Raw genomic sequence first — 26,274 nt, 5'->3', positions numbered from 1 at the left:
TTTTTTTTTTTTTGGTTTTTTGAGAGAGGGTATCACTATGTAGACTGACCTGGTTATCTAGCTTAGTCTGGTCTCCTCACAGTGATCCTCCTGCCTCAGCCTCCAGTGCTGGGATTATAGGCATGCACCACCATGCCAGGCCTCTACTCATTTTTAAAAAAGAAATAATGTCTTTTTAGCTCTATCTAAATAAAAACACAATCACCACATTCTGAAGGGCAATTTATTACACATAGATTTTTCCACTTATATGATTAAGAGTTGCTTATTTGCTTCTTTCATAAATTGCATTGTTTCCTCCAGAATAAGACTTTTACCAAATAAAGCTGTATCAAAGGTGGCTGCCTTATTTCTAAGAAATGAATTGTTCTTTACCTATTGTTCAATAGTTTAAAATGTCATAAGGGGCATTCTGCTATAAATATGACTTTAAACATACAACTGAAATAAACACTTTTTTCCCCTGGATACCAACCTGTTTGTGGGTTGATCAGAATACTGCCAGGTGGTATGCCTGCTGCTTCCAAAGGAAGCAAAAAGAAGCTAGTGCTAGGAGGTGCGACTTGCCCATTTAGGCCACCATCAAAAGAAAGAGAACTATGAGTGCTGACAGCTGGATAGATGACCGGTGCACCATGAGAAGACTGGCTGAGAGCTGAACCAGGAAGAGGCTGCTGGATGTGAGAAAGAGAGCCACAAGATGACCCTACACTACCAGAAGACTCAGAACCTAGGGAAGAAGTAATGAAAAATATGGATTTAAAAAATCTTATATAGAAACATAGGCTTAACAATATAACAATAAAATTCACACTGCATAACACGCAGTTACAACATTAAAGCAATGGTTCTTTCTGATTTACTGACCAATTTTGCTTAACCTCCCAAACATGAACAAATTTAATACAGCAGGGCTAAGGATTTAGTTCAGTGATTCTTATGCCTGCCTCGTAGGTGCAAGGTCCTGAATTTGATTCCCCGGTACCAATAAAACAAAACAAAAGATTTAATATAGCAAACTGACCATGTAATTTGTCAAAATTCAAAGCCAAAGCGAGCAACTTAAGCAAATTTGTGGTAACATCCACAGACAGCCAGAAAAAGCACATTTCCCTCGTTCCTAAAAGTACAAGTTATATACATTTTACCTTTTAGATTGACACCTAGAATTATACAGATTACCATTTCCCCTCAGGGAAAAGAATTCAGCACAGCAAAAATTCTTACATCAGAAATAGTGTAGAAAAGGGCCGGGGATTTAGCTCAGTGGTGCTATCACCTGCCTCATAAGTGCAAGGTAGTTTGATCCCCAGTACACCTTCCCCCTCAAAAAGTGTAGAAAATAGAAATGGTAAATTATCTATTAAGAGAAAAAATTGTAATTTCATTGCAGAACTTCATTTCTCAGCTCACAGTTGTAGCATCATCTCATAATGTAAACTTCAGCTTCCAATTTTTTTAATCAAGTGACAGAGATGACATGAAAAATATTCTAAGTACTTGTATTACCATTAATTTAAAATTTATCTCTCACTAAACTTAATGAACTAACTTGGTAATTGAATTGTGAGTACTTTTTTTTTTTTGGTACCAGGGACTGAACTTGGGTCCTTGTGCTTGTGATTGTGAGGCAGGCGCCAGAACCATCGAACTAAATCCCCGGCAATTGTGAGGACTTTTAAGCCTGTGATTTATTTCATTTTCTATTACATGGAGACTGAAAATGTCACTGACTTCAGCACAATAGCTAAAGGTGGACAATGAAATGAGACAATAAAAGAATGGAAAATATTTGGATAACATATAATTAATCAGGTTTTGAATAAAGGAGGTCACTCTGGAATGGAGAGTTCTTGTTTTTTTGCATTTAATTTTTTTTTATACCAGGGATTGAACTCAGGACCTTGTGCTTGCCTGGAAAAAGGGCATTTGCCACTATGCAATGGGACGGAGAAAATTTTTTTTTTTAATGGTACTGGGGATAAAACTCAGGCCCTTGCGCTTGTGAGGCAGGCGGCGGAACCACTGAGCCAAATTCTGGGCCTGGGATGGAGAGGTTTTAAAGAATGAAACTGCTGGGCGTGGTGGTGCACACCTGTAATCCCAGCACTCGGGAGGCTGAGGCAGCAGGGTGGCTGTGAGTTCAAGACCAGCCTGGACTACATACATAGTGAGTTCCAGGTCAATCTCAACTACATAGGTCTCAAAAAAAAAAAAAAAAAGGAATGAAATAAACAACTATGACATACTATACAGACTGCCTTCTGAAGGACCATTTCTATTTTAAGTTGTTTCAAAATGATCCTTGACAATAACTCTTTAATAAGAATTCTAGGGTCAGGGATTTACCTCAGTGGTTCTGCTGCCTGCCTCCCAAGCCCATGGCCCTGAGTGAGTTTGATCCTAGTACCCACCCCCCCAGAAAAAAAGAATTCTAATTTTCTCTAAGCATTCTAAAAAGCAGAACATCACATAAATTTATTTTAGATGTAGCAGCAATGTTAAAATTGAAAAGTTTAACTTTTAACTATGCTAAGTAAACTTAACCGCTTAAATATTTTTAAAATTAATTCCCTCCAAAATCTGAGGAAGCTTTTCTTTTCCACCCCCACAAACCATGTCTTCCCAGTAGTTCTCTATTTGAAGGACTTTTCAACTGATGAGAAAAACTGCTTTGGAGATATTTTTGGAACTTTTTCCCAAATGAAAACTAATTTGGAAAAATTATATATTGCATAGATTTTTTGTGCTTTTGAGACAAGGTCTCACTTTAATTCAAACTGGCCTTAAACTCACTATGTAGCTGGCCTCAAACTCATGGTGATCCTCCTGCCTCAGCCTCCAGTGCTGGCATTACAGGCATGAGCTACATTACCTAGCTCCAGATTCTCTTTTTTAGATCTAGATGCAAATTATCATACGGTATAATTTTAACATATTTGCACCACAGTAAAAATCATCCATCCTGAAAAGTATAATGGATATATCCTGTGATCTTCTAGTTAATAGTTACTGATTTATCACCAAGATTATTTTTTCCTTTTGTTAAAATGACCAACTCAACACTGGACATTAGTCTTTATTGACTTATTAACTAGTACTAGTGCCCAGGTTCTACTTCTTCCACATCTTCGCTTTTGTTAAGTGGATGGAATTATTTAATACCAGTTTGATGAAGGACAATTAACCCTTTATAAATACTAAACATTTAGATTAATGTACTGACAAGTGTGGAAAAACAAACTGTATAATGATAGGGAGACTACACACTTGAATATTTTTCTTCTGTCTTTAAATGACATCTACTTAATTGTGAGGAAGCTGTTTGTTTTCATTAACCACATTTAGGGATACATTCATAGGACTGCTGTAGATAGCCCAGCTGAAATAGTCACAAAAATAAGAGACAGTGTCTCAGAAAATTCATTTATATATCAAAATCTATTTGTATCTGGAAGTTTACAAAAAGGCTGAATTCTTCACACTAATTATACTTTCTGTAACATAAGCATGCTTCTCTTAGTCAGAGAAAGCTGAAACTTACCTATGAAGGTAAAGGCAATTAATGTTAAACATTTCTTCCAAGCCTGAATTTGGTTTAAGAAACTGATACCAAAGAAACCAGTATGATCTTTCTACAATTTTTAGTAAGATCAGTACCTTATAGATTCACTCATCAACCATCTTACTTTTAAAAATTTTACTCAATTAAGACTGTTGATGTACTTTCACATTTTCAAATGAATACCTATAGACATAAAAGTGTATACAAACATTCCGTAAAGTAACTTTGCCATGTAACTTATTTAGAGATGAGACTTCTATATGAGGATAAATCAAACTTCTTTTAAAAGTCAAATGTCAGAAAATGCAAGCTTTGCACACTGCTTTCAAGTCTACCAATGTTTCTTGAGCTAGCACCAATCACAATCTAAAAAATTACATATATTGGAGAATGGAAAATGGGAGGGAAATGAGTATTTCTGATATCTCATCTTACAAAGAGTTATCAACCTGTCAGAGTCATTCCTTACTTGCAGAGTGTGAGTTGGTGAGATAAAATTTTTTTTTTAAATATCCCAGCTAGAAATAATGGCCTTTGACCTAAAGATGGTTATTGTGATTTATTTTTTTCTCCTCAACTTTTCCTTCAGTAAGCCTAACTTTAAGTAGGAATGATATTCTTTTTTCTTTTTTTCCCCCTTCTGGTACTGGGAATCAAACTCGGGTCCTTGCACTTGCAAAGCAGGTGTCAGAACCACTGAGCTAAATCCCTGGCCTCTGAGATGATATTCGTTTAGGTTAACAGCTTTTTTTTTCTGGTACTGGGGATCATACTCGGGACCTTTCGCTTGTAAAGAAGGCAGCAGAACCACTGAGCTAAATCTCTGGCCCCAGGTTAACATTTCTTAATAAATTTAAAGCAGGTGTTCTCTTGGACATACTTTAAAATACTTAAAGGAAAGTTCAGATGCACTTGTAGCACAATAAATGCATTTACTGCCAAATAATATAAGTTTTTAAAAATGTGGCCAGTGAGTGTTTAATTATATAGGAAAGAATATCTGGACAGTACTTTTTGAGAATAACATAGTTATGATATTGCTTATTTGTTGGAGTGTATCCCAGATATACTTATACTCTGCATACAATATCGAGTTTAATAATTTGGGATAAGAGGAATTGTTAAACAAATGCTCCTATTCTTGGAAAGGCAGAAGCATAAAATGTTAATAGTTCAAATATTCTGTGACCTGAGAATTTTTTAAAAAGCATTTCTCCCTATTAAAAGGTTAATATTTTCATCTCAGAAGATAGTATAGATTGTATATAGTACATTTTCATGACATGTTCTAATTTTTTTTTTTTTGTATCGGAGATTGAACTCAAGACCTTGCACTTGGTAGGTAGGCGAGGTGCCACTCAGCTAAATCCCTGGCCAAAATGTCCTAATTTGACAGTGTGTCTAAATGACTTTCTCATCATAAAAAAAAAAAAAAGTTTTTTCTGTTATGATTATCTACTAGTCATTTTTCAAATAATGTCTACTTGGCACACATGCAGGCTTTGTTCCTGCACTGAGGACCAAATCCAGGGACACTCTACCACTGAGCTGTACCCTAACTTCTTTTTACTTTGAGATAGGGTCTTGCTAAGTTGCTCAGGCTGGCCTCAAACTTGCAATCCTCCTGCCTCAGCCTTCTTATTGGCAGGAATTATAGATGTCACTGTGGCCAGCTTATACAGTTTTTATGTTAAAAAAATTTACCTATTATTAGCAATATCCTAACATAAGTACTAAAATATTCCCAATATATCCACATTTTAAATTAAAAGATATTCACAAGTCTTAATAATTTACAGCACTAAAGTCTTACATGTATGACACCATGTTACTAGACTACTCTAAAAATAGCCATTTCTAACTTTCATGTTTATTTGGGGATAAAAATAAGGATCTACAAGAGACCTAAAAAAACTATGAACTTTAATACTAAAGTCAGTTAATGAAAATGAAAGGAAAATACTATGAGCCACTGTAGACTAAATGAAGAGCAGCCAAGAGAGTGAGAATACTGAATTTTCCAATCATTTATAATAGTTACTTCACACTATTTTTGTTTGGTTTTTAATTTCTCAGAAACTTCTTGGCAATTTTACTGATTTTTTTGGAAAGGGAAACAAAGGACACCATGAAAATAAAGTCAATAATTGATAGTACTGGCTGAAAATACAATGAATATTATACCTTCCCAGGTAAGAAGCCACACTTTCCAATCAAAGATAACTAATAGAGAATTTCCAATCATCTTTGGGATCTCAAACTAAAGATGACAAGTCACTGGACCTACCTAATTAAATTATATCACAACAGAGAAGAAATTTCATTTAAATTGATGTTTCTGAATCTACCTCCAGTCAGAGAGTATATCCTAATGTCAGTAAACAGTTATCCTTTATGTACTTTGGAGGGAGCCAGTGCACTGCAGATGGGAATTTAACATTTCAGGGTAACATGATAAAGTTACATGGTGAGCTAAAACATTAAGCAAACTAGTTTTGACTACACAGTACTACATTATACATAGATATTTGTACCTGTTTTAGAAAGCCTGCCTATGCTTTTGCTGCTTCCAGAGCTATCACCTCTTGTCAGGACTGAGATGCCACTAAAGCTGCTGGCTTTGGTTACAGCAGGCTTCAAGTTTCGCAGGGAGCTATCTGAATCTGTGCTACTCCATGGTCGTGGTTCAGAATATTTCAACTCATTCTCAGTGCTGCTTTGATGACTATTTGTTGATCTTCCTGAAGCATCTTTATTAACTCTGTAATTAAAAAATAAAACGTTGAAAAGCTAATGCGGGAAAAGAGAGGGTAAAAAATGCTTCAATTTTTCAATACTGTATTGGAAACATGCTTCTAATACCTAAATATCTGGCGCCTTTGCTGGGTACTACTAGCATCCTCGTCTTGGATTCTGTTGGCATTTTAATAAGACATTTTAATTTTTATTAGCATTAGTCAGCAGTTACCAAAAAGAGTTGTTAAAAATTCCCTCACCTTCTGTCAATAATGTAATTCTCTTGAGAACACAGGGACTAGAAAGAAAGAAGAGATATAAAAAGTTGAGCTTTTGTCAAATACAAATGCCACTGCAAATAACAAAATTCTTATGTAGTAATATTTATAAAGTATCTCCCACCTCCAAAAAAGGTTAAAATCGTTGATAATGGTGCAAAAATAAATGATAATAAATTTTTATTACTTGGAGACTTTAAACAAATATGGATCTGGAAGTCATTCAATTTGTGGTTCAAATCTGAAATTCACATATTCTCTTACATAAACAAGTGAACTCATTTTCATAATCATACATTCAAGGTATGTATCAGACTGCAGATTCTACCTCATTTACTTAACCAATATTTGACTCTTGTATCAAATATGATAGTATTGGCCAGTGGGTTGACTATGGAGATAGAAGTAAACAGCATCTGTTCCATAATGGAGCTTACAAATTCCTCCAGTGCTGTGAACCTTAGGCAGGCAAAGATCATTTTGTTTATATTACTTAGTCTTTTAACTAGTTTTCCAGCTATCATTTTTTGCCCTTTGTAATCATTTCATATACCCAAAGCCAAAGAAGTCTCTAAAATGTCACTGATCACCCTTATTCAGAATTGTATGGCTCCGTAGTATTTAGCAAAGGGGTCAACAAACTATGGCCAACCACCTGTTGGAGCAAATAAAAGTTTTACTGGAACACAGCCATGACTACTTATTTATGCATTATGCTGCTATCAAATGGAAAGTCACATTGAGTAATGTGAAGACTACATTACTGAAAAATGCTTAAAATATTTACTAGTTCTTAATAGTTCTTTATAGAAAATATTTGCTGACCAAAAAATGCCTAAAGTCCCTTAAACACTAAGGACTAAATCAAGTCATCTGTTTCCCAATTATTTCTCCTAAACTTTCCCAACTTCTTATGCTAGCCAGGGTATAATCTAGCCACTCTGAATCTTTCAATTTTTCACCTGTCAAGTTCTTTATCTCTGGGCCTCTGCAAATACTGACCCTCTACTTGGAATGCTTCACTCTGTGGCTCTCCTCCTGGAAGCTAGCTCTCCCACCCGTCTTCAATTCTTGTTTATTACGCTTCTCTGGCATATTCCATAGTATGTAGGGCTCCTCCACTGTGCACACTATAATAAACTTGACGTCTCTATACAAACTATGTATCACATTGCCATTTCTTGACTATCAAGCCTAGAAACCTCAAGTATTTTATAAACGAGTAAGGAAAAAATGTTTCTATGATAGGCTAAGTTCACCATCATGGTCGCTGAAATCCTAATTTTGCTGTTTTCTAGCCGTGTTAACTCTATTTTGCTTAGTGCCACAGTTTCTTCATCTGTGAAATAAATATAATGATAGTAATGACCACATAGGATTGTTTTGGGAATCCTAACTCTCTACAGATATACTGTTTAGTGGCTTGGCATAGCATTTACTATAGATGTTCAATAAGATTTGTTGCATGTTATAATGCACAACTGATGGTTTGAATTTAGTTATTTTTGTTTTTTAACACAAAGAAAATTTCTGTGTAGTAGTGTTAAAGAATGTTATATACATTCATATATCCTTAAAGAGTAGTGAGTACTGCAAAAAAGAAGTGCTTAACAAATGCTGGTAAAACAAATTGATTTTCTACTGGCAAATACCCATAACATCATTAGTCAATTAGAGAATCTCTCTCATATAATCACTTAGAAAATTGAAAATGACTATTAATATAAAATCCAAAAAGAGAAGTAAATTACTTCTCAAGGAGGTCCATTACAACAAGTAGGGTTTAGAATATATCATTTGTAGATAATCACCAATGCACTAAAAAAATCTTAAGTCTGTTAGAAGTCTGGAAAAAAAAATTACACAAAACATACTCAGCCCAATAATCTTTCAATAACTTCAATGGTCCATCTGCTTTTAACTTTTGAAAAATTTTACATCACTCTTAAATGTGGTGTTCTTTAAACAACTATTAAACTATTAACATCAACAACAACAACAACAAAAAAACCAAAGGCCGGGCGTGGTGGCGCACGCCTATAATCCCAGCACTTAGGAGGCTGAGGCAAGAGGATTGCTGTGAATCTGAGACCAATGTGGGCTACATAGTTCCAGTTCAGTCTCAACTACATAGTGAGACACTGTCTCAATGCCCCCCTAAAACAACAAACAAACAAAAAAACCCATGAACAAAATATCTCAATATTTCTAACAGGTAAGTGAATATGTAACAAGTATGGCTAAAAATAAATGGGATCAATAGATTAAAGGGGGAAATGAGGTCCTACAATGCAACTAGAATGTATTCTAAAAAGTCCTAAACAAGAGTTACTACATACATCTTGGGAAAATATTCGGTCTCTAGCTCTCTGGTACTCTTCCTCTCTTTCTTCTATAGATTTGCTTCTTCTGTCATCTTTTAAACGTATTCTCATCTAAAAAAAAGAGAACAATTAATTCTTGAGAAAATGCTATAAATTTTGCATCTTTAAAAATGCCGTATTTGCTCAATCACCTGGTTGTCATCTTTGTCAAAGCTAGAGTTATCTCTCTTAAGGATATATCGTTTCTGAAAATCTTCACCTCTATCATCTTTAATATGTTCATTAAATTTCTGATCAGGTCTAGAAAACAAAGAAACAAAAAAGATAACGAATAATATTTACAGAAAAGTTAAACATAACATCTTAGAAAAAGTAATAATGGCCACTTATTTATGCCATTAAGAGGTACTTATGTTACTTCATTAAATTACCAAAATCTCATGAAAAGATACTGTTCACATTATGGTTGAGAGGCAATTAAAAACAACAGCAACAACAACAAAAACCAACATGGAAGCTGGAGTCAGATCTACTTGGGTCCAAACATCAAACCTTCCACTTTAGTTGCTTTAGGACTTGTACAAGTTACTGAACCTTTCTATTCTCTAGTTTACTCATCTGTAAAACCTACCTCACAGGGTTGTACTCAAAATGGAAAAAATACAAGAACAGCACTTAAAATGGTAAACACTCAGCAGAAATTTGTTGCTATTAATATTGAGAAAAGTGAGGTTGAAATGGCTCGAGCAACCATGTAAAGTCAAAGGTAACCATGCAAGGTCAAAGGGCAAGAACATGACTGAGTCACAGTTGGAATCCAGATCTGATAGACCTGATGTCTATATAATCTATCTGCCTTGCCTCCTCAAATATTCTTTTAAAATAGTATGACAAAGAAGAAAGTATAGCACATGGTACCATATATGTTACACTACTATAAATACTTCATTAAAGTTCCTAATTATAGCAGGGTATTCCTTTTTGGAGGTTAATGTTGTAACCTAAAGTAATAACTATGAAATCTTATTTCAACATATTTTATAGCACATTGGTCTTTTTAGGTGAGAAACATTTAAAGCTTCTACTCAGATCTAGAAGACATACACATGTCTGTGGCCCTAGGAAAAATTACAATAACATTAAATTTCACCTCTCAAAACACATTCTCATTTCCAACAAATTAATTAACATTCTGTGACTTAAGGTCATTCTGTTACAAAGCAGGAATTATTCTTTTGATTGAAATGCTCACTACACAAAAATTAATAGCTCTAAAGAAAATACAACTGAATCCCTAAGTAGATCTAAAAAAACGTAATTCAAATATAGGCACACAGTACATGAGAAAACCCTACGTAAACTGCTAATCATAAATTCAGTAATAACATTTTTGGCAAACTAAGACCAGATATTTCATTATATAGGACTCAAGCAATACTGTTAAATATTTGGTTTAACCTCATGAATTTTAAATAAAGTACTACAATTGACTCCTGTAAATTATGCAAAAGGTGATATAAAAATGAGAATTATCTGAGCAAGCAAAAGAAACCTACTGTAAAATGGACTTAGATGAGTGAAATGGCTGGCATCCAGATAAGCTACATACAAAGGTAAAGGAGAAGAATAAGACTGCAAATAGCTTCATAACCAAAAAGATGAGAAGACTGCTTTCTGTGGAAGTTTAAAATATTACCTTAGTTCTGACAACAGCAGTATGTTATTTATGTCACATGCTAATTACTTATATCATCTATTTGTGTAGGTGTTCAAAGTCACGTTTTCTTATTCAAAGAGTTTGTACTTTGGTGAGAGATTGCTATTTCAAAGTGAACTCTAAGGTTTAACCAAGGGCCTGGCAACTTTTCTAAGAGCAGCTGGATTCCCACACCAAATAGCATTGGCAGGCATTTCAGCTAACCTTACGACTGTCTTACCTCTTTCTTTTATAGATGCCTGAATTTACTGCCCTGCAATCGCCAACTTCCCGCTCCATTGAGACACCCCAGTGGACACCGGGTTGTTGACATCCACAACACCACTGGTTGAAGGCTGGAGCGGGTAATCTCCCTATGAGGAAAAGGTAAGTTTGTTTTTATTCAATGTGGAGCAGATCTCTAAGGTTTTCTGATTTACAAGCTTCTTCATATCCCAGAAGATATAAAATAAAATAAGAATACAGTGTAACTTCAATGATCTGAAATATTCTATTATAATTATGTTATTAACCTGTAATTCTGTTAGGCACATCATAAATATCTTTGCTTGGCTAAACTCTTGATTACACTGAAAAAGAGAATTCTAGAGCTTTCTCATATCATTTATTGAATTCAAATAACTGAAGTTACACTGTATTGAAAACCTTAGAGAGTCATCAGTCAAAATGTTAGTCAAAATGCCTGCTAATGTACACGTGCTTGGGGCTCCAGCAGCTCTGAGCAATGTTGAAAGGTACTGGTTAAATGAATTACAGTTCTATTCACTTTCAGTACAGCTCATATTTTGAGTTGTGTAACTAATTGGAAAAGGTAGTTCATAAAAAGTTAAGATAAAAAAATCAGACTCACATTTTTAGGTTACACACATTTTCAGATATCCCTAAAAAGAGGATTTTATTCCCAAGAAAACTATCTTAATTAATTTTAGTTATAGGAATAATCATCAGAAAATCAGATTTATCTTCTTAGCACATAACTTGAAATGGAAGAAAATCAATGTAGTTTCAGCAAGTAATATGGCAGATATAAAGATAAAGGCCATTACAAAGGAAAGAATATAGAGAAAATAAATACAATCATGCAAATTGTGTAGCTAAAACAAGACCCCTGAGAGAAGTCTGAAGTCAGGAAGAGCAGAAAAATAATGGATTGAAGAGTATTACTCATGGAATCTGAAGTTTGACTTTTGCACATTACCACTGGATCCAATGCTGCCACATCTAAAAGTGCTAAAGAAAATTCTTCTGATAGGCGTATCACCAGGACAGCATAAAACTTTAGGTGAACTCAACTGGTTGTTGTAGGATTAGCTTTATAAATAGATAAAAGAAGTGCTGTGTATTTATTAAACTTGGGTGCCTCTGCAATGAGCCTTCTGCTTCCAAATGTAAGTATGGATGAACTACTTATTTTCTTAAAGAAAATTTCTTTAGTAACTTATACATAGCCCAGAAAAGGACATAGAAGTATGGATGATTCTGTATTAACCAATAGTCTCACCTTCCTAAGATTTGTGGAAGGAAAGAAACAAAATGGATTTTCAGAAAAAGTGAAGTATTAGATTAATTAAATGTGGGGAGTCAACGATAAAATTCTACTCATTAAAATTAAAAACAAACAAAAAGAACAAATTTACCCAAGGATGGCCATAGTTATCTTGTGTTCATTTAAAAAAAATCCACTACAAGACAGTGATTGTCAATCATTGCTGACATTGCAGTAACCTGAGGTTTTGTTTATTGTTTTTTAAAAATGCATGCCCCAGCCGTCATTCATCTTGCCCAGCTGAGTACAGGCTAGTGCATTTTGTTTCTAGAGAATTAATTGTATTTTTTTGCCTATTATATAAGCTTATCATTAAGTTTGAGGCTGCTAAAACAGATGTAAAACCTCAGATGAAAGTTGCTGTAGGCAGGTAAATATCAGTATAAAGACATACATGTAACAATGTACTCACATCTCTCGACACTTACATTCTTGTATTGCTAGTTTTGTTTACTATGACAGACTTTCCACTCTGATCGACATTGTGGTCTAATCCAAAGTAAGCAGCTACTCTGTGTAATAACATCCTATGGTAAGATGTCATTGGGGGGAATTTTTTACGTGGTGACCTAGAAGTAGAAGAAAATCTAATTTAGTAAGTTAAGGAGAATTGTGATGACAATTGCTTTTCTTGTTAAATGCCAGGACTTACTCATTATTACCAATGAAATCTAAAATTTCTTGCTCCAATTTCAGCAGCATCATTCTGTCCCTGAAACAAAGTATGAAGACCCTTATATATAACACTTAATATGGAAGTAAACATAAATGTCAACAGATTATGAATTTATTTACTTAATGTTCTGAAAATTACATATTAAGAACTATTATAAGCTTGATGCTAAAATTATTTACATGTCTTCTAAAAAACTAATTCTTTGAAAGGAAAGATGATTTTCAGTTTAACTTTTTATATGAAAATTTTTACCACGCACTAATCTAGAATGAATACTGTAATGTACTCATCCCCAAATTTAAACAATTAACATGTGACCATTCTTTTTCTGTGTATATGTTGTACCAGGGATTGAACCCAGGGCTACTCTATCACTGAGCTACATCCCCTACCCCTTTTATTTTTTTTCCAAGAGGGAGCCTCTGTAAATTGCCCAGGCTGGTTTTAAGCTTGGAATCTTTTTGCCTCAGCCTACTGAACAGATGGGATTATATGCATGTGCTACCATGACTGGCTACATAAGGCCATTCTTTTTTTTGGGGAGGTACTGGGGATCGAACTCACGTCCTCATGCTTTGGAGGCAGGCAGCAGAACCACTGAGCTAAATCCCAGGCCTTGGCCATTCTTTAATGCACAGGGTGGGTGGGATTTGAGACAGAGTCTCTGCATAGTTCAGGCTTGTCTCAGACTCCTAGCAATCCTCCTGTCTCTGCCTCCTAGTGTTGAGATTACCAGCATGTGCCACCTTTAAATGCATTTTGATCTGATAAGCATTACTATATTGGAGTTTGCACTCTACATATAGATAACAAGAGTATATCAGTTTTGGGCCAGGGATTTAGCTCAGTGGTGCCACCACCTGCCTTGCAAGTGCAAGGACCCAAGTTTGACCCCTGGTATGAAAAAAAAAAAAAAAAAAAAAAAAAAAAAAAGGAGTATATCAGTTTTTACTTCCTCATTTGCAAGCCTGAAAGGTAGCCGGAAAACACACTTCTATAGTTACGCTCATGACTTTATTATTATGCTGAATTCCATAGAAACAGTACCCTAATGAATATGTAACGCTGGTAACAATAGGAATACTCCTAAGGGAATCTAATGCTAATACATAAATGAGGCTACAGCATGTAAGTATGAATTACATTACTATACTTCAGAAAAGAACAGTTCAACTTATTCTATACATTGCTATTGTTATTTTAAAGGCTTTGAAAAGTTTTCTTATAAAAATCAGTGTGAATCAAAGATATACATATAAACAAACCAGTACTCTAGGAGTGTCTGCATCTGTACCATTAGATCATTAGCATCCTATTTAATGCACTAAGGCTGTAACAATTAATGATACTACTCCCCAAAAGTCCTTCCTCTTCATACAACAAGAACATAGCTCTAGCTTTTTGTAGGCTCCCAGAAAAGTTTATTTGCATGTGAAAAAAAGGTTCTCAGAGAATCTCAAAACCAGACGTAGCTTTACAAATCACTTAGTTCTGTCTTCCAAATTTTATAAATCAAGAAAATGGGGACAAAGAGTTAATGATTCTCTAATATGAAGACTAAATGGTAGACTCTTCTCAAACTTTAACAGAGGAGTTACCAGCCTGCATTCAGGTCAACTGAGGAGTTGGATCTTCATTGTATACCATATAGAAGTTTCATAAAACTGAGTAACACCTTTTATCTCAATCATTTATTCAACGTATTTACTCACACATTTCTACACTACTTTTTAAGTAAGTAGCAAAACTTGTTGCCAAGTGTGTCATATTAGAAGTATGAAAACTGTAGGCTTGTTACCAATCTATTTCTAATGCTCCTATCCAATTAATTACTACTGCAAATTTTATCTGCCTTGTGCTTTTCCATTGTCCAAACCCTAGATTCAAACAATTAGGATCCCTGGCTTATCTACTGTACAGTAGAATACAGTTTGCCTATGGCTTTTGTTGTTCTATTCAAATCTAGAGTATGTGTAGTATGAAATATTACCTTTTAACAACATGTATGTGACCACACATCCTTCCCTTGGATAAATGTGTCCTGAGTTTCCCAATGCTCTTAGAACTGAGTATCTGCAATGCGGAATATGAGGCAGGCAGGCATATGCAGGTCTTCATCCACCTTTCCAGACTCATCATGTGACCCTAACTCACTGTTCTGGCTTATCTCTGTTCCTTGAACATATGAATTTCTTTGCCTAGAACACTGTCACATTTCCTTTCCTTAAAACCTGTTTCTTTTATACTGTAGCATTTGTCACAATTATCATGTTGTTACTTGGACTGCAAATACATGAAAGGGCTCAACAAAAAAACCTTGCATGGAATAAAATAAAGTTTCATCCAGAAGGACTTTAAAATTATTTTTAATCTTAAAATTTTGGGGGATGATAGGGGACTTTCATTTCATAAGATTCCCTCTCTCCCAAAAGGACTGACATATCTAACTGCAAGACTCTCTTTTCATCTAAATTTCTGGGGTCAATTTATTTTGAGATGGTAAAAATTTTTATGATATATTTTATACACTCTTTCACTATAAAAAATCTGAAGCAGGATACTTATTCAGAGTTCAGAAAACAGTGCATTTAAATTGATTCTCACTGGGCGTGGTGGCGCATGCCTGTAATCCCAGCACTTGGGAGGCTGAGGAAGGAGTACTGCTGTGAATTCGAGACCAGCCTGGGCTACACAGTGAGACCCTGTCTCAAAAGACAAAAAACAAAAAAACAAAAAAAACCCCAACCAACCAAAGAAATAAACAAACAATCAAAAACACAAAAAATTGATTATCTGTGTTTGAATTAAACAGCGGATACATTTCAGATGTTCCTCAGCGAATGTACTGTCATTGGAAAAAACTAGTTTCCATGAAAGAAAATAAAATCTAAAAATTCAACTAACCACTGTTATAAATTCAGGCTTTTTCTCCCTTTAAATGTACATGTATGGATTGCAGAGGATTTTTCTGTATCTGGACCATATTCTTTTAGTTGACTTTATTAGAAAAATAAAATTAATAGCTTTTCCAATGTATTATATTTTATACTTTCTGCCTTTTATCCATTATAGTTTAGTCCAAGGTTCCAAGTTTACAAATCTATAATTATTTTGGCAATGGACATAAGTTAAAAGTTACAAATTCTTTATATGATTATTACATATAGAACTAGAACAAATGCATCTACAAGTTATTTTTCTTAAGGTATATTTACATTTAGCACACAAATCATAATCAAGTACATGTAGGCATACTTACTACTATATAACCTTTTAAACGAACTGATACATGCTTTGTATCACTAAATAAATAATAAAAACAAAGGTTTCAAACTAAGTAATAAATTCCTTAAAATTAAAACAAGGAAAATAAACTATTAGTTTTCAGTATTCTGGTCATTGTACCAGAAATGACTTTAGAGAAAGTGCGTGTAATTAGTATACCAGTGGTAAATTAAAAAAAACAAAACAAACAGAAAATGATGTGTCTGTCTCATCACCTCCCATTCAGTGGTTCATAGGACCCTGTTCAAATCTCTACAGTAAAGTGACTTAAACTTATCTCTAATGAAAGTAATTTTTAGATAAATGTAGAATTATACAATTTTCCTTCAAGCAAAATAGATTACTTAAAAATATCTAGCCTCAAGATTAATCCGTGGGTTTGCTTCTCTCCATTACTTAAATACACATACTGGATTTATTCTGAACAATACTATACATCTGAATTATGAATATATTTAGTTTCTACATATTAAACTTATACAACTCAAGTATAAATTCAACACAAAAAAACAGGAATAAAATAATGTCAGTAAGTACAATCTCTGTCAATGACTCCTTCAGGCTACTACATTCTAATGACTATATTGAGTAATGACCCTGAAAATACTTCTTGCAAACAAATGCCACAGAACTAATTATTTAACACATGAAATTATTTATTAGGCTGAAAATAAGATGTAATCATGAAATAAATTGAAATTTAAAGGAAAGGAAAAATTTACTGAATTTTAGTATCAAGAAAAATAAATTTGATTAGCATCTAGCAGAGTTCACCAGGTAATTCTGAATTTGGAAAACTTTAATGGAAATTTGCTGTATTCAACACTAAATGTGTGCCAGGTTATCTGGCAATTAGCTATCCATTTTACTGACAGAATACTGAGCCATTTAGTAAGCCAATTATATTTGTGACAAAATTTAACATTAGCTTCAATTTCCTAAACTTACAAATGACATTAATAATTTATAGATTCACCATTAAATGAATTCACTTGTGTATTTACTCAAATAAAAATGAATACATAGAACAAAAGTTTTGATAATATGAATGCACTTTGAAATTATTATGCTAAGAAAATTCAGTCATGAAAAACCATATATAATTTTACTCATATGAAATGTCCAGAACAAAGAAATCTATAGAAACAGCAAACAGGATGATCTATCATGATCATCACAGAAATGGCTAAATGGCACTGGGTTTACTTTTGGGGCAATGAAAAGTTCTGAAACTTTCTGTGGCAATAGTTGGACATATCAGTAAATATACTAAAAATCATTAAATTGTACAGTTTGAAAAGAAATTCAGACAACTCAAAAACCTTTTGTAAGGAAAAAAAAAAAAGAACTGTACAATAGAAATTTAATTTGGAATGCATCAACTTTGTTTCCGGCTGATATTTTTCCCACAGTTTAAAGTTCTACCTAGTTAGGATCCTATCTTGCTTTATACAGACTATGTGTTTCTTTTTTTTTCCCCCTCGTACTGGGAATTGAACAGAGTACCTGTGCTTGCCAGGCAGGTGTGGCACCACCGCGCTATATCCCCAGCCCAGACTATGTATTTTCTGACAAAATTTAACATTATTCCTAGTTATTCCTCAAGCCACTCTTTCAAATTTCTCACATACTGGGTCGGTGACACAGCACAACAGCATAGTGCCTGCCTGGCAAGCACAAAGTCCTGAGTTTGATCTCCAGTATAACACAAAACCCCCCTCCTATGTCCAAATGAAAAAGCTTATGGGCCTGGGATTTAGCTCAGTGGTTTCTACCACCGCTGCCTGCTTCGAAAGCACAAGGTCTGAAGTTTTATTCCCAGTATAAAAAAAAAAAAAGAAGAAGAAGAAAAGAAAAAGAAAAAGAAGAGAAAATAAAAAAAAAGTATATAAAAAGCAGTCACTGATTTCCTAATTTCCCAGCTTAATGGATTTAAAAGTTTTTTTCTTTATTGGTACATTTTAGGTATACAATACAGTTACATTCATCATTAAGATCTTGTACCTTTACATGACATACCTTGGTTCTTATTTTTTCCCCATTCCCTTGACCTCTCTTCATCCTTCTGTATTTACAAAGACTTTGTTTCTATTTTTTTCCTTGTCTCTTATTTTTTTCTAATGGATTGGTTTTGATACTCTTTATTTTCATCTGCTTCTGTTCCTTTATCTTTTGTGGAATTGTTTCCCTTGATTGACTACTAGGACAAATATTCTCATGATTCTTCTGTTACCTTCAGGACTCAAGTCTTTCCCTTCTCATCTACCTTTTATAAATGTGTGTTTTGGAGAATTTTGTTCCTGTCATTTATCTAATTTCTCTGGGCAATCCCATCCAAATTTAGTTTTATCTGTACTGATGATTCCTAAATAAGTAGCTCATTCACACATTCACATGAAAAGAAAAAGCCTTCTGGGCCAGGGATTTAGCTCAGTGGTTCTGCCGCCTGCCTTGCAAGTGCAAAGACCTGAGTTCAATCCGCGATACAAAAAAAAAAGCCTTTTAACTGCCCATCTCCTTGCTCTATCTTAGGCATTTCTATGTATACTTATGATACAGCACATACCATTTCATTTACTCCTGACCCCTTTTCACTTTAGCAATTAAAAAGTACCAATATCTCAATGGTTATTTCTTAAATACTCTAAAATATGTCCTTTCTTCTCTGTTGTTCTTTATGGTCTAGTAACCACCTTTCTTGCTTATGTCTTCTTTGCCAAAGCAATCTCTTAAAACACAAATCTCATGACATTATTTTTTTTCTAAATCTTGTAATTATTCCTCAACTTAACCAGCCATGCTAAGTATTTCCCAAATTGTTTGTATACAACTGGCATTTCAAATAAGATAATTTTTCATTGCTGCCTTACAGATCTCTTCACTATTCCCAATTTTGTTTTTCTTTTATATATGGCAGTTTTTCTTTTTTGAGTTATGGTTTCCCTGTGCAGTTAGGCTGTCTCTGAACTCACTATATAGCCTACGCTGTCCTCAAACTCCCACTGATCCTCCTGCCTCAGCCTCCCAAGTGCTGGGGTTACAGGCATAAGACACCATGCCTGGCAATACAGCAGTTTCTTTATACTACTAAATCTTGGCAATGCTCTTGTCTATTTGAAATTCCATTTCCTTGCTTCTCTTTAAGAATGATCCATTTTTTATTTGAGAAAGTCTTACTAAATTGCTAGAGTTGAGCTTGAATTTAAGATCCTCATGCCTCAGTTTCCCAGAGTATTTCACATTATGAGTGTGTACCACTATGCCTGGTTTAGGTGCTATTTTTTCAGTAAAGTCTTCCCAGATCCTTTCAGAGGCTAGATTCCTCTGGTTTCGACAGCACTTTAATAACAATCTACTTTACAACATTTGTTCTATTTTAATTATCTCATGTATTTTTTATTCCTAGCACAGAAATAATGGTATCTTCTTCGTCTTTCTATCAACAATGTTTAAAAAATGTTTGGCATTATGGTAGATACTCAATAATTGCCTGTTCAATGGACTGATGAATTCATCTATGGCGGGGACTAATAAGGAATAGACTTAAATGGGAAAAATAGGTCATGTAGAGCTGTCAACTGTCTCTTACTTCATACCTATAGTCTTTCTGTTCCCAATGCAAGGGAGTCATTTTGGTGACTCTCCCTTTGGGGTACTAAGTGCAAACAGAAAATCAAGACAATACTGAATAACAATAAATCCTGAATGAAAATAAAAAGTTATTCTGAAACAAGACTCAAACGGGTAAGTCTGAGACTAAAGAGATTTTTTTTCATGTTATCTTCCATGTGTTCATAACTACTGGTGGTTTACTTTTCTTTTTTTGTTATGTTAAAAACTACTGCATACTTTGAAAAATATCTAAAAAGGTTCTTAACTTTGGCATAGTTTATTCCATGAAAAGTGTGAGATGTTTTGTGGCTGGTCTTTTTTGTGGGCCTCAAAGGGGTTGATGATCAGTCCAAAGGTTAAAAACTGCTCATCTGGTTCCCTGGCAATAAAATATTGACTCAAATAAAAACCTTAAAAGGCTTTGGGCTTGAGGTTTAAAAATTCATCAAGAAACAACAAAACTTCTATATTCAACTAAATTCTAAACCTTATTATAAACGAAAACAATGAGTTCTTATTTTGGTTGAGTGCATTGTGGGAAGGTTATATATATTTCCCTCTTAACGTTCTTTCAATCTCTATTTAGAACCAAAACATCTTGATGATTTTGTATTTTCCAAAATTCCTACATAGACTATGAATTTTTTACATCATGATGACATACATAATGCAAAAAGAATTTATTTACACAGATGCACATAATAGACATCATCAGACCTAAGTCACTAAAATGTTTCTGGTGTACATCAAGTATCTGCAATCTTATTCTAATATTGTAACTTAATAATGAAAACATATATAGCAAAATTATGGTATGCTAGAAGCAAGGTAAACCTTATAAATTTAAATTTACCTGGGATTGTTTTTTAATGTATTTACTAAAAATTCATGTAGATCTATGCCAGTTGAATCAGTGTATTCTTGACTGGAATCTAAAAAACAATAACACAATAACCCAGTATAAAGTTGTTTGAAAACAAATCCCTTTCCCACATGATATCTATATCTATATATATATAGACACACACAGACACACACACACACACACACACACATCTTAAACAAAATGAGATGCCCCACATTGAAAAAAAATTGACAAAGTAGGAAAGGGGAACTTGTGACGAACTGAGATGACAGTAAGTTTTCTATTTTCATATAATATGCATGACTAGGGTTTGTAAGACTGAATGTACATTCACTTAAAAAAATTAACCTCTCACATATGCCATATTAATTTGCTTTTCTTTAAAGATTCTTTTATATACTTACCACATCTTCATGTTCAAGAATGCCTCTTTAAATGAAAAATTCAAACAACTTAGATAACCCTCAAAGGTGAAAACCCCCAAAACTTTTAATGAATGATAAAACATTCTGGGTTTCCAAGCATATTTTTAGTGTATATTAAATATTAGGGCATCAGTTCTTTATATGTTCTGATAAGGAATAAGTAATAATTTTAGTTCAATCAATTTTCAAATAATAAAGACTCTAGTATTTTAGTAAGAGACTGACCAATAGCAGACCAAGATGATTATCGTCCTTAGTGATTCAGGTCATGTGTTGGCATTTTTGGCTATAACATCTTACTGACATATTGAATTGTGATATACTGAATGAGTAAATATTGTATTATCCCCCACTATGTTTTTATTATTTTTACGACACCTACTACATACAATTATTTGAGGCATAAAGGATGGAATTTCAGTGAAAAAAAACTAAATATTTTGTTTAAGAAAAAAAATTGCAAACCTCTTGATAACATTTTTCTAGGCAATTTATCACTGGCTTTTTCTTTTTCTGCTTCATCTTTTGAGGGCTTCTCCTCTTTTTCAAATGATTGCGTTAACTGGATCTGAATTTTTTCCTGTTGGAAGGCAAAACAAGTTATGCAAAGAAAATACAGATCACTCATTTAGTTCCATACATTTGTATTTTCTCAATAATACAAATGTATGGATGAAGAAGACAAAGATTTCTATTTTACCCAGTTATATTCTTCAAACTAGAAAATAGCTTAAAAATATTTTATCAGTTTTATTAAAGTGTTGTGAAAAAATGTTAAAAAAAGTTTACAATTGAATCTAGCAAAATTATTTGAGAAAACAAATGTTTCCTGTTATAGGTTTAGTGCATTTACTTGTAAAATACCCAGAGGGTCAGAGCTAAGATCTTTGTAACTTATTTTTTTAATGGAGATGCCAAGGAAAAATGCATGATAATTATCATCAATCATGACTATAGGATTTTATTAGTGTCAATTCAATAATTAATACATTTTATTTCTGAGTATCCAATATAAAAACACATTTCATTCATTCTCTTGCCATATAAAAATTTCTAAAGCCAAAGGCATATGACTTCATTTCCTATTTGACATTCATGTAGCAGTGTGTCTTCTACAATATCACAAAGTTGTTTTGAAAGATTCCAAACAAGACTGCATTCCTTCCTGATATATAGTATCAAATTGTAATGACATTCTGTAATACTAAAATGAAGAATAACTTTATTTAAAAAATGACATCATGTGTAGTTTCAGAACCTAAAAGGATAACTGGATTAATTCATGTAGCTTTAAAAATTAAAAAATCACTTTGAGGGCTGGGTGTGGCAGAACACATCTTTAATCCCAGTACTCCTGGTACTTAGGAGGCTGAGGCAGGAGGATTGCTGGGGGATCAAGGCCAGCCTAGGCTACATAGTGAGTTGAAGCCCAGGCTGAACTACATAAAGAGACCTTGTCATAAACAAACAAACAAACTTGAGCTTTATGTAGGCATAGTTATAAAGAAAGTTAGAATAAAATTAAGACCATTTCTACTATAGATAAAATGTAGCCTATTTTTAGACTAAATTATACTGTTGTTCTTTAATAATTAAAAAGAAAAACAAAAAAAATCTCAGAAAATTATACCTCTTCTGAATGGTGGCGGTGTTAGAAGCAGTGCGTTAGTCCCAAAAAGGCATGTAAATTTCTGTATCAAGCCTGAAGCTAGCAGAATTTCTATACATTTTTGACACATAATTTATAAAAACCCTTCAACAAAATTTCAAATAAATTTTCTGGAGGTAGGATTGTTATCTGCTACTTTGAAGTCTTTTCAATTTTTCTTCATATTTCATCTCTGTTCAAATTTTTGCTCACAATGAGACAGTGCTATGCACTGGCAATTATTATCTTGATGATAAACACTTGCTTTATGCCCTGTCTTGTTTACGAAAGACACTGGCAACTTCATTACATTCACCAATCAGTAAGTTATTCTGACTTATTTTCTATGGCATTACTTTGTTCTTTCCATAATTGTAAAGCAGATATTTGAAAAGAATTCCAGAACTATATTTCAGAAGCAATATATTTAGTTCTCTTGCAACTTCTTTTCATTACTCAAGGGTAACCCATGAAATCCAGGTTGGTAGAAAACATTTCACATTCTGTCTGGTGGACCTTCACTAACATACTTCCAATAAATAGTAGATTTCATTTCTAAATTCTCACAAAGCCATACATGCTAATTATAGATATTCTTTTACAAAGATGAACTGTATTTTAAAAATCTAGTAAGCTTAATATACTGGGGTGTTGTCTTCAGTTGGCCCTGTTTTCAACAGTGAATAAACAAAGCATTTTAAACGCTGAAATCCTTATATATAAGCTCTTCTGACTAAAAATATTAACGGGAACATCTCCACAGGAAGCTGTAATTCCTTTACTCTTCATTCTATCATTGACATCTGTTATTGAGGTCACTTCCTTGTCATAAGCTCTCAACAGACACAAGTGATATCTCTCTTTTAATTATCTCTCAAAAATTTAATTTCCTCTCAACCTTTTCTATGAGTTGTATTTCACATTAATTCCTCATAAATCACATTCTGAATCAAATGGGAAGTGTCTCTATCATCAAAGATTAGATACTAGCACATTTTATTTATTTTCCAATTCCCATTCAGGTGCAATTTAGTTAACTCAAGGGCTGGAAGAAAATTTTCTGCTAAAAGAAGTTATCTTTTATTCAGAGGGTTAATAATAAATTATCCAAAAAGAAAAGTTAATTCTATCCAAGAGAAACAGAGAAGAAATGTATTAAGAGGAGTAAATTAATTATGACATAGCCATTATATTCATTATCCATATGTTGTAACTCATCTGTTTGAACTGTAAAATATAAAAAGTACTGTGACCAATAAAGTAGATAATTATAAGCCGGGCATGGTCGTGCATGCCTGTAATCCCAGCACTCGGGAGGCTGAGGCAGAAGATCACTGTGAGTTCGAGACCAGCCTGGTCTCAACTACATAGTGAGACCCTGTCTCCAAAAAAAAAAAAAAAAAAAAAAAAAAAAAAAAATACTATTTTTTTCTCAGAAGAATTTTTATTAACTGGATTTATATACTACAAAATGTTTCCCCAACTTTTTTTGACAAGTGGCAAAATATTCTAAAAATAAAGTTACAGTTTTTCTAAAAAAGTATGTATTTTTCCTGAGTTAGTTTCTCAATGTCCAAGCATCCTCATTAATTCACTCTTTGATTATTATGCAATGAAACTAAGATAGTACAGTATGTTTTTGTTAACAGAAAAAAAATTAAAAAAAAAAAGAAATGAATTTTCAATAAACACTACGCTGTCTACTGCTCTACCATGAACAGGCATATTTTTCAAGCTATCTTGTACAAAAGAACTTTAAACTGGGTGTTCCTTTTTTTATTCTTTCAGAATATATAATTCCTTGGCCTTACCAATACCATGCAAAAGTCAAAGGTTTACATCTCAAAATGCTTTTCCAGGCAACAGTATATTACTTAGTAAAATATTATATTTCTGCCTTTGGCTAGAAAGCCTATTTTATTACTGAAATATATTTTATCAAGTAAATAAAACAACTATTTCATGCATCTATATTTAAAAAAAAATCAATTGAATTCTATATTCTTGACACTTAAATATCTAAGAAAACAGGTTAAGAACTTTTCATCAACAAAAAATAATTATTTAAAACTTTTTCTTTGTATCTTAGAAGCAAAGTATAGTACTTTCTAAAAGCAGGATATAATCTTTTTTTTTTTTTTTGGTACCGGGGACTGAACTCTGGACCTTGTGCTTGCAAAGCACAGCATCACTGAGCTAAATCCGCTGCCCGGGATATATTCTAAACACATGACAATTATCTTTAGCATTCGTAGTAGGCTTTTTGAGAGCATCATCTAAATCAAGGGAAACTATATAAATTTTTGTTTGCATCATCAAATACACAACTTTTATACTTTTTCTTTTTAAAGAACAGGTCATGGCCTTTTCTTTTTTAAAAATAATGTCTGCTTCTTTGGGAAGCTGAAGTAGGAGGATTCCATGTTCAAGTCTTACTTGGGCAACTTAGGAAGATCTTGTCCCAAAATAAATAAACCAAACCAAACCAAAACAACAACCAGTACGACTTTTTGAATAAAGTTGCCTCAGTTCTTCAGAAACTAATAGCCGAAATACAATATACTTAGGTTGCTTAAACATTTATAAAATAGAACCAGCAACTAACTAAAGATCCCAATTTAATCACACTGATAAACTTTGTTTAAAAAGTCTAAAATCGTTTCTGCACCGAAGTCCACATGTAAGATGAGACAATGATCACTTTACAGCTGAGATTAATAGAAAAGCCACAGCATTAACAAGGATCGATGAGGCAAACAAACTGCGGCTCACTGTTCTAAATTTAAAAAGAATAGAAGAGAGGGCTAGGGATTTAGCTCAGTGGTTCCACCACCTGCCTTGCAAGTTCAGGGTCTTGAGTTTGAGCCCAGTAACCCCCCCCCCCAAAAAAAAGTCATACAAGGGGCCAGGCGTGGTGGCACATGCCTGTAATCTAAGCACTCTCAGGCTGAGGCAGGCGGATTGCTATTAGATCAAGACCAGCCTGGGCTACATAGTGAGTTTCAGGGCAGTTTCAACTTCATACTGAGAGTCTGTCTTAAAAAAAAAGTCATACAAGGAGCCTGGAGATTTAGCTCAGTGGTGCCCCTGACTGCTTCATAAGTGCAAGGACCCCTGTTTGATCTCCACTACAAACCCCCACAAAAAGCCATAATAAAATAAAAATTGCCTTCGCCATGCACTCAGGTTAAGGCAGGAATCTCAGGCAATTTCTTTATACAGAAGCAGTAAGTATCTAGCAAATGTCTAAAACACAAAACTAAGAGAGCAGAATTAATCCAAACTACATTCACCGGAAGTAACGTTTTACAACTTTTCAATAATAACTGTAACTCCCTGAAAGCCGCATTCCCAATGAATTACATGATCATAGAGGTTTTCCAAAAGAGAATTCACAGCTACAAGCCTTAAAAAGCAGTTTTTTAACTTTTCACTGGTTGCTTGGTAGCAAGAATTATCAAATCAATTTCACTTAGCAAAAAGAAAACAATATACACACACACACACTTACAGTCTCAACTTTTATTTAGCCATATGAAAAGATCTCTCCAGTTCTACCATGTCTGCAATTTTTTTTTTTTTTTTTTTTTTTTTTTT

At 33.7% G+C, this 26,274-nt stretch overlaps 1 protein-coding gene across 15 annotated transcripts in view; it reads right to left on the bottom strand.

The window, feature by feature from the left end:
• Positions 1 to 26,274, bottom strand: part of R3hdm1 (R3H domain containing 1) — a 169,718-nt gene that overhangs the window by 71,376 nt on the left and 72,068 nt on the right. For 10 of the 15 annotated variants that reach the window (XM_033757261.1, XM_033757260.1, XM_033757262.1 and 7 more), the window contains 10 exons: positions 21,495 to 21,609; positions 20,593 to 20,671; positions 12,819 to 12,878; positions 12,595 to 12,735; positions 9,095 to 9,203; positions 8,919 to 9,014; positions 6,562 to 6,599; positions 6,428 to 6,478; positions 6,100 to 6,326; positions 476 to 730 (listed from right to left, as the gene is read on the bottom strand). In XM_033757261.1, the coding sequence (XP_033613152.1) occupies positions 476 to 730; positions 6,100 to 6,326; positions 6,428 to 6,478; positions 6,562 to 6,599; positions 8,919 to 9,014; positions 9,095 to 9,203; positions 12,595 to 12,735; positions 12,819 to 12,878; positions 20,593 to 20,671; positions 21,495 to 21,609 (1,171 nt within the window). Of the gene's footprint in view, positions 1 to 475; positions 731 to 6,099; positions 6,327 to 6,427; positions 6,479 to 6,561; positions 6,600 to 8,918; positions 9,015 to 9,094; positions 9,204 to 10,840; positions 10,968 to 12,594; positions 12,736 to 12,818; positions 12,879 to 20,592; positions 20,672 to 21,494; positions 21,610 to 26,274 lie in introns of those variants that run through there. The other 5 variants (XM_033757269.1, XM_010606163.3, XM_033757264.1 and 2 more) reach the window with 4 other exon arrangements.

Source organism: Fukomys damarensis, unplaced genomic scaffold (assembly GCF_012274545.1).
Source record: "Fukomys damarensis isolate Sample0158 unplaced genomic scaffold, DMR_v1.0_HiC HiC_scaffold_29, whole genome shotgun sequence".
Classification (NCBI taxonomy): domain Eukaryota; kingdom Metazoa; phylum Chordata; class Mammalia; order Rodentia; family Bathyergidae; genus Fukomys; species Fukomys damarensis.
This window is presented reverse-complemented; position numbering and strand designations above follow the sequence as displayed.